This window comes from Myxine glutinosa, chromosome 10 (assembly GCF_964187855.1).
Source record: "Myxine glutinosa chromosome 10, kmMyxGlut1.1, whole genome shotgun sequence".
NCBI lineage: Eukaryota > Metazoa > Chordata > Myxini > Myxiniformes > Myxinidae > Myxine > Myxine glutinosa.
In genome coordinates this window covers 26,979,854-26,994,225 of record NC_136270.1, presented here as the reverse complement: position 1 = coordinate 26,994,225, position 14,372 = coordinate 26,979,854, and the positions used below count along the sequence as shown (strand labels likewise).

At 44.7% G+C, this 14,372-nt stretch overlaps 1 protein-coding gene across 4 annotated transcripts in view; it reads right to left on the bottom strand.

Moving 5' to 3' along the window:
- LOC137434311 (EP300-interacting inhibitor of differentiation 3) overlaps window positions 1-14,372 on the bottom strand; it is a 68,860-nt gene that overhangs the window by 38,770 nt on the left and 15,718 nt on the right. For 3 of the 4 annotated variants that reach the window (XM_078785488.1, XM_078785486.1, XM_078785487.1), the window contains exons 4-5: window positions 3,902-4,032; window positions 3,504-3,727 (exon numbers count right to left, since the gene is read on the bottom strand). In XM_078785488.1, coding sequence (XP_078641614.1) covers window positions 3,504-3,727; window positions 3,902-4,032 — 355 coding nt within the window. Of the gene's footprint in view, window positions 1-3,503; window positions 3,728-3,901; window positions 4,033-4,364; window positions 4,572-14,372 lie in introns of all 4 variants that reach the window. The other variant, XM_078785485.1, reaches the window with a different exon arrangement.

Here is a 14,372-nt window from a genome sequence, read left to right as displayed (position 1 = left end):
GGGGAAGATAAGAGATGGTGGTGAACAGGTGTTTTAAAGACCTGGAGGGAGGAGTGGGATTGAAGGGAGTGGGGGAGTTTGTTCCAGAGGTGGGAAAAAAGGGGAATAAAAGAGTGCAGATGAGCAGAGAGCCTAGATTTTGGCAGTTTAACCATAAGAGGGTTGCTGGCAGATCTTGTGCGACCTGTAGGAATATTTGGGGGACACAGCACATACAGAGCTGGGGTAGCTTGGCCAGAGAGGAGTCGGTAGAAGACAGAAAGACCACCAACCTGCCTGCGGTGAGTGACTGAAAGGCCCTCGGAGTTAGCTTCATCGCAGGAGATTCCAATGATTCTGAAAGCTTTGGTTTCAACAGCGTGAAGTCGAGCTAGGTGTGAGGCAGGAGCACAGGCCCAGAGGTGGGAACAGTATTCCATTGAGCTGCGGATGAAAGCCTTGTATGTGGTGAGGAGCTCAGGTGTGCCAAGGAAGGACTTCGCACGACGGAGGATGCCCACTCGGCAACTGGCTTTGGAGGCCAGCTTGGAAATATGGTTTTCCCAAGAAAGATCATGGCAGATAGTGAGACCCAAAAGCTTGAACGACAGAACTTCTTGGAGAGGATTGTTGAGAAAGTAGATGGGAGGGTTTTCGAGTCAGTCTTTTCAGAGAGACAAAGTAAGAGTGTGAGATTTGTCAGGATTGAAAGACATGTTCCACTTGTTTGACCAGTCTGTGATTTTGTCCAGGTCTGTAGAGAGTGAGGAGGCTGCAGACTGCCGAGCTGAGGGATGAGGAATGGAGCGGCAGAGAGTGGAGTCATCAGCAAACAGATAGAGACGATTTTCCAGAGAGTCGGAGAGATCATTGATGAAGACCAGAAAAATCACAGGGCCCAGAACACTACCTTGGGGAACTCCAGCCAGAACAGAAATCCATTCAGGGCCACACGTTGACTACGACCAGAGAGGAAGTCCGCAAGCCAAGCGTGGAGATTTCCATGGCTATCATAGGAGGAGAGTTTGGTAAGCAGAGCTGGGTGCCAGACCGTATCAAAGGCACGTGATATGTCAAGGGAGACAGCTCTGATTTCCTGTTTGGCATTTAGGATCTCCATCCATTGTTGAGACAGCAGAAGCAACATGTCCAGAGTAGAATGACCTGGTCTGAATCCAAATTGATGTTCGGAGATCAAGCCATTGGAGAAGAGGAAGGATTTGATATCCGAAGCAATGATGGATTCCATGACTTTGCTGATAATTGGGAGCAGGCTGATTGGTCTGTCGTTGCAAGGATCTGTTTTTACACCTTTTTGTGTAAAGCGGTAATGTCTGCCCGCCCCCCCCCCCCCCCTTTTCTGATGACACTGCCAAAATCAAGACTCTCTGCCCACCTTCACTTTCTCATTCCTCTTTTCTCCCGCCTCTGGAACAAACTCCCTCACTCTCTTCAATCCCACTCCTCCCTCCAGGTCTTCAAAACAGCTATTCACCACCATCTCGTCTCTTCCCCCATCCTAAACCTTGATCTTTTCTACCCCCGTTAATTCACCCCAGATGCACTTTCTTGAAATACCGACTTCTTTCCTGGAAGTCTTAGCAGTGTCCATGTGTTTTATACCTCTCCCATCCCCCTCCCCCCGCCCTTCCCATGCCTCCTCCCCCAAGCCCTCTCCCTCTCACAGATCTCCCGATGTCCCTGTTCTCTACTGTTGTACTTGTGCGCTTTCCTCTCTCTCCCCATCTTGTCTCCCGACCCCGTTATTATGTTTTATGTGTCCGTTGTTTTTTTTCGTGGTTAATGTTAGCTCTTGCACGAGCCTCAATCTTGTATACAAAAAGAAAAAAAGAAAAGAAAAAAGGAACCTGTCATGTATTTGCAATCTGCATGCTCTACCTTTTTCGTTTTTCTTTCAGTGTGTAACACAAACACGTTGAAACACATGAAGTAAAACACGTGAAAATGAGGATCTTTTATAACACTCGATTGTTGTCATGGGTGTGGTGGTTGTTGTTGTTCGTGGGCCCCTTCTATGTCGTTGTATATATTTTTCTATTGCTTCACAAAATATCACCACTGAAAATATAATTTTGTATGCTTGTTCAGTGTTCTTCTAAAAATCTAATGGGTTTCTCCTGTCGTAGAAAAATACATGTTTCCGTTCAAACTGCTGCGTGAATAAACCATACATTAGCGCTTCTACCTCTTTTTCAAACTCGCAAAGAGGCTTTTAGAACTGGCAAATTCGTGATTAAACAAACGATTTTTTACGGCGTAGATGTTTGGTTCCTGTGTTTACAGTGTTTGTCTCTCCGTATGTGTGTATGTATGTCCGTTACATATTTATCCGACATATTGGGTGAGTTTAATAACCGACAATTACGCTTCTGAAAGGTAGAATGTAATGCCATTTGTCTTTGCCAGTTATGTTTCTTTGAACACCCTTTAGGGAACGTTCATATATAATGTCATATACCTGGTTGGGGCAAATTATCAAACTTGATGATTGGGGGGAACTGAAATTATGATAACAGGGTGATGATATATGACAAGGGGATGGGGTGGGGGTGGAGGGGGTGCATGCCCCCAGATCATATATAATTAAAACTTTGATTAAGGGCTCTTCAAACATTGAAGCATTTCTTATGACTGCCTCCAACCACCCTGAGCCTGTTGTTGTCTTAATGGTTTGGGTGGGGGGCTTGGGATTCTAGGGTCCTGAGTTTGAATCCCAGTCAGCTGTTGAATTGGGTCAGGTCGGGTTGACTCAGCCTGTCATCCTTCCGAGTTCTGCAAAATGAGTACCAACTCACTGCGTCCTCTCTCAAGGAGGTTGGTGGCAGGATTTGCACTACGGCCGCCGTAAAACACCTCATTCTTTAACACACACAGTGGTGCATGTCGGGATGATGCTGCGGTTACTTTGATAGTGTTGACTAACTGACCAACATAAAGAATAAACTAGAGTCTCAATGCAATCTCTTCACTTCCATGGTGACAGACAGCTTAGAGACATAAAATACTTCAAAATGATTTAATACTTACATTATTTGCTAACTGGTATCACCATCCAGGTCATACTATCCTTTTCAACTAAAGTATGAAACAAGGCTGGCTATGCCGCTGTTAGACTTTCGGTCTTGTTTTTCATCCAAATGCTCTCATTTGCATATTTGTTTTCATTTAGCCTACCCGGTGGCATAATAGTTTGAGCTTCCACTCTGTGTGTAAGAGGTAGGTAATTCGATTCTGACCCTAGCCGGGTCATACCAAATACATTAGTGTCGCTGTAACTAATAGTGCTCTGGGAAATCAAATCACGTTTCCCAATTTCAGTGGCTGCAGTTGTCTAAAGTAAATTCCAGTGTGGTCTCATGCGTTTGTTTACACATGCTTGTGTGAATTTATGCTGCAGCTCCTCCATGACCCTTAGAATCAATAAAATGAAATCATAAAAAAATTGCACTCTTGAAATCACTGAAGGCAAAAACTCAAGAAAACAAAATATTCATTGCTCTCACATCACATGAAATGTAGGAGATGATTGGATGTATTTCGATGCTTCTCGCCCCAGTTGGCACCATGCATCTCGTGGAAAAAGCTCCACCTCTCCAATTGAATCATTCAACTGTGCTTCTTCTAAAGAATCAGGACTGGCAGTTCTTGACCCACTGGGCCTTGACAAATCATGAACGTTTTTATTCCAAAGACCTAATCCTGAATCCCTGTAACCCAAAAATTTAAGCTGGGAGGAAGACATAATGGTCAATAAATTTCACACATCAGTAAAAATAATAATAACAATAATATTCAATATTAAGCATGTGATCAAAGAAAATCAATAATATAAAGCAATTACTTTGGTATTTTCATACTTGTTACACATAAAGTACACAAATACTCCCCCCCCAAAAATTACCGTGTTTGCAGCGAATAACGACGAATCAAAAGTGACTCCTCCTGTTTGCAATTTAGATGCCGAATCATTCCCAAGTGATGCAACCAAGACAATCAGCTGCGAATCAAGAACAGCCTCGCGTGGTTGATTAACTGTAACATTGGTGTTTGGGGGGGGGGGGGGGGGGAGAGGGGATGCAGGTTAGATAACCACAGCTTGTCATCAATGATAGCAAACATGACAGCAAATTGACGAGAACACAACAAACCGGTCATCAGACAAAATTGATTTATTGGTAACTGGGTAATAGGGGACGTTCAGGATGATGCAATCTGTCCTGGAATGCTCGGCACACGTGCACAGAAACCCCTGTGAACAGCAGTCTATGGGGCAAGTTAATGTATATTGTACATGCGAGATAAGGATCGTTAGCTAAAATGGCTCACAAAGGTTCAAACAGAGGCCGACAATATTGGAAAAGTACCTGAGAGAAGAGTATGTGCCTCTGCATGACGAAAACGTTGGAGAACCTTTTCAGCTCGCCCAAAGGGCTGAGATCTTATAACTGCCCATACTATAAAATCCGGATGACATGGGCTGATGCAAGGCCTAAATTGTGGATGGGTAAATTCTACCCAAAACCAGACCATCGCTGCCAATGAGTGGACTTTGAACCTTCCGGGAGTGCTGCCTGTGAACATGGCAACCTTGGCAATTTATTTAATTAACGTCTTCAATTGGAAAGACAATGCCATGCATCATAACCAACAAAGTAATGGCTAATAACTCTTCGACAAAGAATATCTTAATGATGTGAAAATCCACAAAGCCTATGCCAACTACATTTTTGTGGGAGTGAGATGTACGAGGCACACACCGTATCTGGTTTGGGTGCTTCTGATGCACACACCGGGTTGTATCTTGGGCTTGTGAATGAACGAGGTAAGTTTAAAATAATTATGTTTACTATTAATCATGTTGGGAAGCCTCGTGCTGGCTTAATGGTTAAGGTGGCTGGCCTAAGATCCTAGGGTCCTGAGTCCGAGGCCCCGTAATACCGTTGGATTAACACCAGGTGGGTTGACTCAGCCTGTCATCCTTCGGAGGTCAGCAAAATGAGTACCAGATGACTGGTTAAAGAGAGGCATCAGCGGCAGCTACGTCCCCAGAAAATTATGCAACCAGCAGCCACAGGCTATACACAAACCAACATCATTTTTGGAGAGGGTGGGGGTGGAGGATGATGGGGCAGTGGGTGGGGGAACTGTGAGGTCTGTTGTAAATAAATGGTTTGTTTGGTTCTGTGGGCACACACAAATCTATATTACATTTCTGCATCTATTGCTAGTGTGTGTGTGTGTGTGTGTGTGTGTGTGTGTGTGTGTGTGTGTGTGTGTGTGTGTGTGTGTACGCTAGCCACTGCTGTATCTATCTATAATTCCACTAATCTCTGTCTGTGTGTGTGTGTGTGTGTGTGTGTGTGTGTGTATGCGACCGCTGTTTCTCGACAACCACGGGTCCGATATACTTGAAACTTGCCAGGTATATTGCTGGGGACCCGAGGATGTGCCTTTTCAAGGTTTCATATTAATCGGACAAGTAGTTACCGAGCTATGTCCAAAAAACGATTCAACCAATCAGAGAGCAGCGAGTTATCACGTGTGCCGAACGTGGCGAACAGACTCTGCCTCGGACGGCACATTTGAGAGCGTATTCATTTATTTCACGTTGGCAAACTATGTTGGCGTTCAACTATGTTTTAAAACTAATTAAAACTACTTTGCGATTCATCGTAACTGCGATTCGTAACTGCCGTTCGCTTTGGCTTTGCGAATGGACCAAACCATTTCATGTAAATAGAGGGGGGGGGGGGGGGGATTGTCACCGTACTCGCAAGCCGTTCGCTTTGGACCAAACCATTTCATGTAAATAGAGGGGGGGGATATAATTTTAGATATAGATATAGTACGGGCATGCCCTAGTTAACAGGAAATGAGAGGAACTCGACACCTCTCATCCACAGATATTTCTCACATTTTCTATATTTCGATTTGCATCCAGAGTCCGATTTGCATCCAGAAACAATAATTATGGTTTACCATATTGAAATTGCCACTCATTCATTTAAATGCTGAAAATAATGTTTGAAAGACTATTTGATTTGGATTTCACACTAGCAACGTCAAGTTAAAAGTGCTAGCATGAGCGAGTCACTAAAACACATATACAACGCATGTGCAAAAGGCCTCGTTAGCATTCATACGTCATTTTGAAAGTCCCGAAAGTCCTGTATTACACGAAGAAATTAAACTTTTTGAAAGTGGTTTTTTCATCACGGTGCATATATTTTCCTATATCAGCCCATAATTCTTTGTCCTGTCATTACCTGCTTTGTCCTTCTACCGTGGCATGTGTGAGGCCAAAAGAACAGTTATTTTGAGGATGTTCCATTTCATTGTTGGTTTTGTGGGTGTGTATAATTATCAGTAGTGGGTTAAGGACTTTTTTTAGGGTTGAACTTTTCACTGTTATTGTTCTTGCTTCCGTTTGTTTCCTTCCATTATTAAAACTGACTTGGTCTTGGGTGAATCCTGATAGTGATGGGTGTCTTTGGTGATTAAAGCAAAGTCTGTTGAGAGATTAATTGGCCACGGTGAGTCAACACCGCACCCCCAGATTGAGTTGCACATCAGGCACGTTCGGCATCATTTGCATACGACTTGCGACACCTCATCGGCACAACACTGGGTTGATTCAGACTTCCAATCTGCTCGGTATCGTGGCAATGTAAATAGGGAATGTAATGTAAATAGGGGGAAGACCTCAAAGCAATCGACCATTGCAGTCATATTAAGACAACTCTCCGGATTTTAAACCGGCCAACCGGATAACCACAATGATATAAATATACAGTATATAAACCAGAAGGAGCAATCAGAGATTGCAGACCGTTGCCAGGACTAGTTTTGTGTGGTGTGTTTTGTGTGGCAAATAAATGGAAGGATGTACTAAATGAAAGCTCATTGATTGCAAATGAAACGTCTGAAATGGTCGAAAGGTATTTGGCATAAAGGCATCCCTGCACTGGATTTGCACCAGTCCCTGAGCAGACCAGAAAACAAAGATGGGTGGGGGAAGCACGAAGAGGGCAGAGTACACCGAGAGAAGGACTCGCACACCATGTGCAAGTGAGGTCACTAGTGGGGGAGGCCAGTGAGCCCTCCCCCCCCCCCCTTCCCCCATCAGGCAGCTCTACCAGTGAGTCAAGAGAGGCTACGCCCCCTCATTGTGTTTATCACTGCACCTCCTGGATCTTCCTCCCAGGAGATCCAGTTTAACGGGACTAGCAGCATCAGTCGTGGTTTGTATAACCATAAGCAGCACACTATGGCATTTGATAAATATTAAATGAATGCTTTTTTTTTCAAACCGGGAATGGAATAAAATAGAGTAGGAAGATGGAATTTTCGACTGACATGCAGCGTGAAGCAAGTATGTATCTTGGCGGAACCGAAATCTCCTGTGCTGTGGGTGAATGAATATGGCGGTAGGCACGCTTTCGGTGGCTTCAAGACCATGAACCAGTTAACGTTGGACAACCTATCTTGTTAGTATAGAGATTAGTGATACAAACACCGAGGTCTTCACATGTGTTGGGAGTCTTTACATACAATATGAGAAAATGAGGAGGAAAATACAGTTATACAATCAGCGTCGTTTCTGATTCTTAGTATTTAAATAGATATAATACAGACAAAACGCTGGGAAGGCAATGGCAAACCACCCAGTATAAGCCTTGCCAATAAGCTGCTTCGGCAGCACCAATGCGCTGTAAAGAGTATGGTACAGATTGTTTTTTATGCCTCCACCGACTAAGTCGCCGGAGGCATTATGTTTTCAGGTTGTCCGTCCGTCAGATAGGTTTTCATTAACGCAAAATCTTGAGAACGGCTGAAGGGATCAAATTAAAACTTCATACAGGTATATATAATGATGTAAAGATTAACTGATTAGATTTTGGGTTATGAGGGCAAAGGTCAGTCAAATGTCAGACGTCCAGTCAGGTAAAAATTCTGTTACCGAGCTATCTTATGAACCAGTCATGGGATTTCCACCAAACATGGTATAAATTATATACACTCGGTGTACAAAACATGAGGAAGACCTTCCTAATATTGAGTTGCACCTCCTTTTGCCTTCAGAACAGCCTCAATTCATCAGGGGATGGACTTGTCGTGCGTGGGCACCTTGTCTCAACTCGGACAGTGTACAAGAGATTTATTAATAGATAAGGATACATGCATGGGAGACGTAGCGTTTAGGTCAGTAACACCACCTCGGATGACATCACGGTTCTTAGCACAACCAGCACCAACATCTCAGCGAGCCACAACCCGTATTGGGCTTCTTATAATTTCCCCCAGGATCAGAATAACTCATAACAACGCTCCAAGTTGACAATAAGCCTCATTCTGAGACAATGTTTTGCCAAGGCCAAACATGGGATATGGTCAACAGTTTATACGCTAGTCAGGCAGACGCCAATGAAAATATGTCACAGTGTGTCGCTGCTGCCACCATCAGGATAGGGAATTCAATGAAATCCCCCACAGACTCTACAAGGTGTCGAAGGCGTTCCCACAAGGATTTTGGCCCATGTTGACTCCAATACTTCCCACAGTTGTGTCAAGTTGGCTGGTCGTGGATCTCGACTCCGAATAGCTTGTTCCATCTCATTCCACAGATGCTCAATTGGATTGAGATCCGTTGACTGGCCAGGCCACTGCAGTAAGGTGAATTCACTGTCATATTCGTGGAACCATTCCTGGACAATCCTAGCCTTGTGTCATGGGCATTATCCTGCTGAAGAAATCCATTCGCAGATGGATACACTGCTGCCATGCAGGGATGCACCTGATTGGCAATGATGTTGAGATATCCTGTGGCATTCAAATGCTGTTCTACTTTTATCAAGGGGCCCTATGTGTGCCATGAAAACAAACCCCCCACACCATCACACCACCACACCACCACCAGCCTGAAATGATGACACACGGCATGTACATCGTGATGGATGACACACAGAATGATGGAGGCATGTACTCGTGTGGTTTTCTTCATACCCTACTCCTCCCATCAGCGTGAAACAGCAGGAACCGGGATTCATCAGACCGGCAATGTTTTTCCAATCCTCCAGTGTTCTGTGTTTTCGTTCCTTAGCCCACTGCAACCGCAGGTTCTTCTTTTTTGCTGAAAGAAGTGGAACGCTGCACAGCGCTATAATACCCTATTCGTGTCAAGGTACAATGAGTTGTGTGGTCTTTTTTGGGGTCTTTCGGCACCAATGTTGTACTGGACTGTCAGTTGACTAACTGTAGCCCGTCTGTTGCGATGCACAATTCATGTCAGCCTCCTTTGGCATTGTTCATGAGCCGTTTTCGACCATTGGCTTGCAGTTGGCTGGATGTCCTTTGGGTGGTGGACCATTCTTGATTCACTGGGAAACTGTCGAGTGTGAAAACACTAGCAGTGTTGCAGTTCTTGACACACTCAAATCAGTGCGCCTGGCACCTACTACCATACAACAACAACAACAACAACATGCATTTTAAGGCCATTTTCCCTGCTAGAGCGGGGGTTAGCCTTGCGGTCCCCATGACAATCTTCTCCATTTTGCCCTATTTTCTGCATCTCTCCTTGTTAACCCCCTTGCCCGCATTTCTTCTTCCACCATCTTTAGCCAAGTCTTTCTCAGTCTTCCCCGTCCTCTACTTCCTTCTACATTCATTTCCATCACTCTTCTCAACCAGTCACTTTCATCCTTCCTCAACACATGACCAAACCATCTCAACCTGTTCCTCTTCACAGCAATCACAGGCTCTATTCCCATCATCTTTCGCAAATCATCATTTGTCTTCTTCTCTCTCAACGATACTCCGCACATCCACCGAACCATTCGCATTTACACCCTTTCCAGCCTTCGTTATTGCTCTACGTTCATTACCCGTGTCTCGCTCCCATGAATCATAACACCCCTCACACATGCAGCATACACCTTTCCCTTCAGCTTCAATGACACTCCCCTCCTCATCAGCACGCCACTCAGTTCCCGAAACTTCTTCCATGCACATTTCACTCCAGCAACCGTTGCCGAGTCTGATCCACCTTCTCCATTCAGCATGTCTTCGAGGTAGCAAAACGTTTTCACACCTTCCAGCTTCACGCCGTCTCCAAGATCCAACTTAACATTTCCTCCATCTGCAGCTCCCTCTGTGCACACCTTACATTTGAATGTAGCTCCCACATTGGTTAATGACCCTCTCAGACCACTACATTTTTGATGAACCCACTCAGCGCACATTGTACATTGAATGGAGTTCACTTCGACACCCTTCCTGCACACAGCACATGGCCACTTCCCAGTTATTTCCACCTCACCACATGCTTTACCACTTGCCATCACCTTCGTCTTTCTGATATTCACCTTCAGACCTTTTGTCTCCATACATTCCTTCCACTTGTTCATCTTCTCCTTCAGTCCATCCATACTTTCTGCAATCAACACCAGATCATCTGCATACAACCACGGTAAACCCTCCTTTACGTTCCGAGCCAGCACCTCCATCACAGCTACAAATAGTAGTGGACTTAGTACCGACCCCTGATGCACTCCCACCTTCACCTCAAACTCACCACTGTTCCCGTCCTTCGTCTATACAGCTGTGCGTGCTCTTTTGTACATTGCCATCACTACTCTGATCAACAATTCCTCCACTCCTAACCTCCTCAATGCCCATGTCAATACTTCGAGTGGAACCCTGTCGAATGCTTTCTCCAGATCAATAACAAACCCAAGACACAACTTCTTCCTCTTCTCCATGTACTTCTCCTGCAACTGCCTCACAATAAAGAGCGCATCTGTCGTTCCTCTTCCTGGCATAAATCCAAACTGCATTTCGTCGATCTTCACCTTCTTCCTAATCCTCCTCTCCAACACCCTTTCCAATACCTTCATTCCATGCTCCAATAACTTTATCGCTCGGTACGAGCCACACTCCAGAGGGTCACCTTTCCTCTTGTATAGAGGGACGAGGGTACTCAGTTCCCAATCCACTGCAATGCGGCCTTCTTTCACCACCAGATTACAGATCTCTGTCATTCTCTTCACAACCCAACTTCCTGCTGCCTTCAACATATCTCCCACATCTCCCGTCGGCCCTCCCGCTTTTCTACTCTTCATTGCTTTTATTAACCCTCCCGCTCGGAGGCCCTCCCCCTTCATTAACCCTGGTGTTGGGCTAGCGGCTAGGGTGCCGGCTTAGGATCCTAGGATCCTGGGTTCGAATCCCGGTCGATCGCTGAATTAACGCCAGGGGGGTTGACTCAGCCTGTCATCCTTCCGAGGTCGGCTAATTTGAGTACCAGTTCACTGGTAATTCCCTGTTTGTCGCTAAAGGCGGCAAAAAGGGTTGGCGTCAGGAAGGGCATCCGGCCGTAAAACATTGCTTCAAAAAGGGGACCAAAAAAACAACAACAACCACGGTTCCCGAAAAAGGCCAACCCCCGCTTGCGGGGAAAAATGGCCTCTAAAGGTGGTTTTTATTGCTTTTATCGCTTCCTCAACTTCCTTCTCAGTTATCTTCTCTGCCGGTCCTAAAACTGGGTTACTCTCTATGTTGCCATCCCATTCATGCTCTGCATTCAACAGTATTTCCATATATCTCGTCAATCTTCCTTTAATTCCATCTGGGTCCACAACGATTTGTCCCACTTCATCCTTCAAGCAACTCGCCCCCATCACATCACACCTCTCTTTCGCTATCTGCTTTGCAATCCTGAATACCGCTCTCTGACCCTCTTCCGAATCCAAGCGTTCTCCGAACATTTTCCTACCTCTTTCTTTGCAGCCTTCTTGGCTGCCTTATAACTTTCATGCTCTGCTTTTTCTGCTCCCGTACCCTTCGCCTTCTGCCACTCCTTGAACTTCTTCTTCTTCTCGTCAATCCTCTTTCCAACTTCATCATCCCACCACCATGTTTCCGAGTGCCTCGGTGGTCCTTTTGTCCATCCACATACCTCACCAACGGCTCCCAACAGACTATCTTTCATTGACATCCAACCACTTTCAAGCTCAACCACATCATCCTCTACCCTACTCAGCCTCTCTTTTAATGCCTCCCTTACTGTCACCTCTTTCAACCTCCACACATTCATTCTCGGTTGGTACTTCACCCGTCGAGCTCTCCTCGCACCTTTCACCCTTATGTCGCAGACAACCAAGTGGTGCTGTGAAACAGCCTCCTCCCCTGGGATCACCTTTGTGTCCCGGAGGTGCCCCCTATCTCACCTATGCACCATCAGGTAGTCAACGGTTGTCGTCGACCCACCTGACATGTATGCAACAAGCTTATTATCCTCTTCCTGGAACTGAGTATTACAAATCAACAAATCAGCTCCATCAGTAAACTCCAAAATCCTTTCACCTTCTCCATTTCTCACACCATGTCCATAACCCCCATGAACTCCCTCAAAACCATCCATACTCTTTCCCACATGTCCATTTAGGTCTCCTCCTACCACAACAACTTCCTCATCTTTCACGTTTTCCATCAGCTTCTCTATCGCACACCAGAACTTGTCCTCTTCATCGCTCCGACCAACCTGCGGAGCATATCCTGAGATGACGTTCACCAAGAGCTTTCCAATCATCATTTTCACCATCATCAACCAGTCACTCACTCTCGTCACACTCACCACACTGTCTACAAACTCCTCAGAAAACAGGACACCAACACCATTCACGCCCTCCGGGCATCCTTGCCACACAAACTTGTATTTCTGTCCCTGCCTACCCTTCACCATTCTCACACCACTTCCCTTCCATCTCGTCTCTTGCACACAACACATGTCCACTCTTCTTCTGACCAATACTTCCACCACTTCTCCTGATCTCCCTGTCATTGTCCCTACATTCCATGTCTCAAACCTCAGAAACCGATCTCCACTTCGGGCTGTACCCTGCCCATATGTAATTGTAATTGTCATGGTTCACTTTTTGGCAATTGTCATGGCACCTACTACCATAACCTGTTCAAAGGTACTGAAATCTTTTGTCTTGCCCATTCACCCTCTGAATGGTACACATACACAATCCATGTCTCAATTGTCTCAAGGCTTAAAAATCCTTCTTTAACCGGTCTCCTTCCCTTCATCGACACTGATTGAAGTGGATTTAACAGGTGCAATCAATAAGGGATCATAGCTTTCACCTGGATTCACTTGCTCAGTCTATTTCATGAAAAGAGCAGGTGTTCCTTATGTTTTGTACACCGAGTTTTATGATGCAAAGATAAACCGATTCGATTTTGGGGTTAACAGGTCAAAGATCAAAGATCAGAGGTGGTTTTGCTAAGTTTGCATGCTAAGTTACAATTATTTTGTGACCACGATAATTTAACAGCTGAAGGGATCTTAGTCAAACCTGGTGCAGGTATGTATAATGAGGTAAAGATGAACTGATTAGATTTTGGTGTCACGAGGTCAAAGGCCAAAGGTCAGAGGTCATGTTAAGTAACAATTATGTTGCCGTGTAAACTTGTGAACAAGTGATGTGATTTTGAACAAACTTGGTATAAGTATATATGATGCAAAGATGAACTGATTGGATTATGGCATCAACAGATCAAAGGTCAGAGGTCATGTTAGGTAAAAATGTGATCACTTGAGAACAGCTAAAGGGATTTAAATCAAACTTGGTACAGGTATGTATAATGATTTAAACATGAACTGATTATATTTTTGCGTTACAAGGTCAAAGGTCATGTTCGGTAAAAATCCTGTTGCCATGATAACTTGTGAACAAACCAGTGATGGGATTTTGCCCAACTTGGTAGAAGTATTGTTGCGGTTTTGGGAAACCGCTCAGGTTCAATGGCAACCACCATATACAGTGCATTCAGAAAGTATTCAGACTCCTGCACTTTTTTCACATTTTGTTATGTTGCAGCCTTATGCTGAAATCGTTTAAATTAATTTTTTCCCTCATCAATCTACACTCAATACCCCATAATGACAAAGAGAAAACAGGATTTTAGAAAGTTTTGCAAATTTATTAAAAAGAAAAAACTGAAACATCACATTTACATAAATATTCACACCCATTGCTATGACACTTGAAATTTAGCTCAGGTGCCTCCCATTTCTCTTGATCATCTTTGAGATGTTTCTAGACCTTCATTGGAGTCCACCTGTGGTAAATTCAATTGATTGGACATGATTTGGAAAGGCACACACCTGTCTATATATGGTCTCACAGCTGACAATGCATATCGGAGCAAAAACCAAGTCATGATGTCAAAGGAACTGCCTGCAGAGCTCAGAGACAGGATTGTGTCGAGGCACAGATCTGGCGAAGCCTACAAAAAAAATTCTGCTGAATTGGAGGTTCCCAAGAGCACAGTGGCCTCCATAATTCTTAAATGGAAGAAGTTTG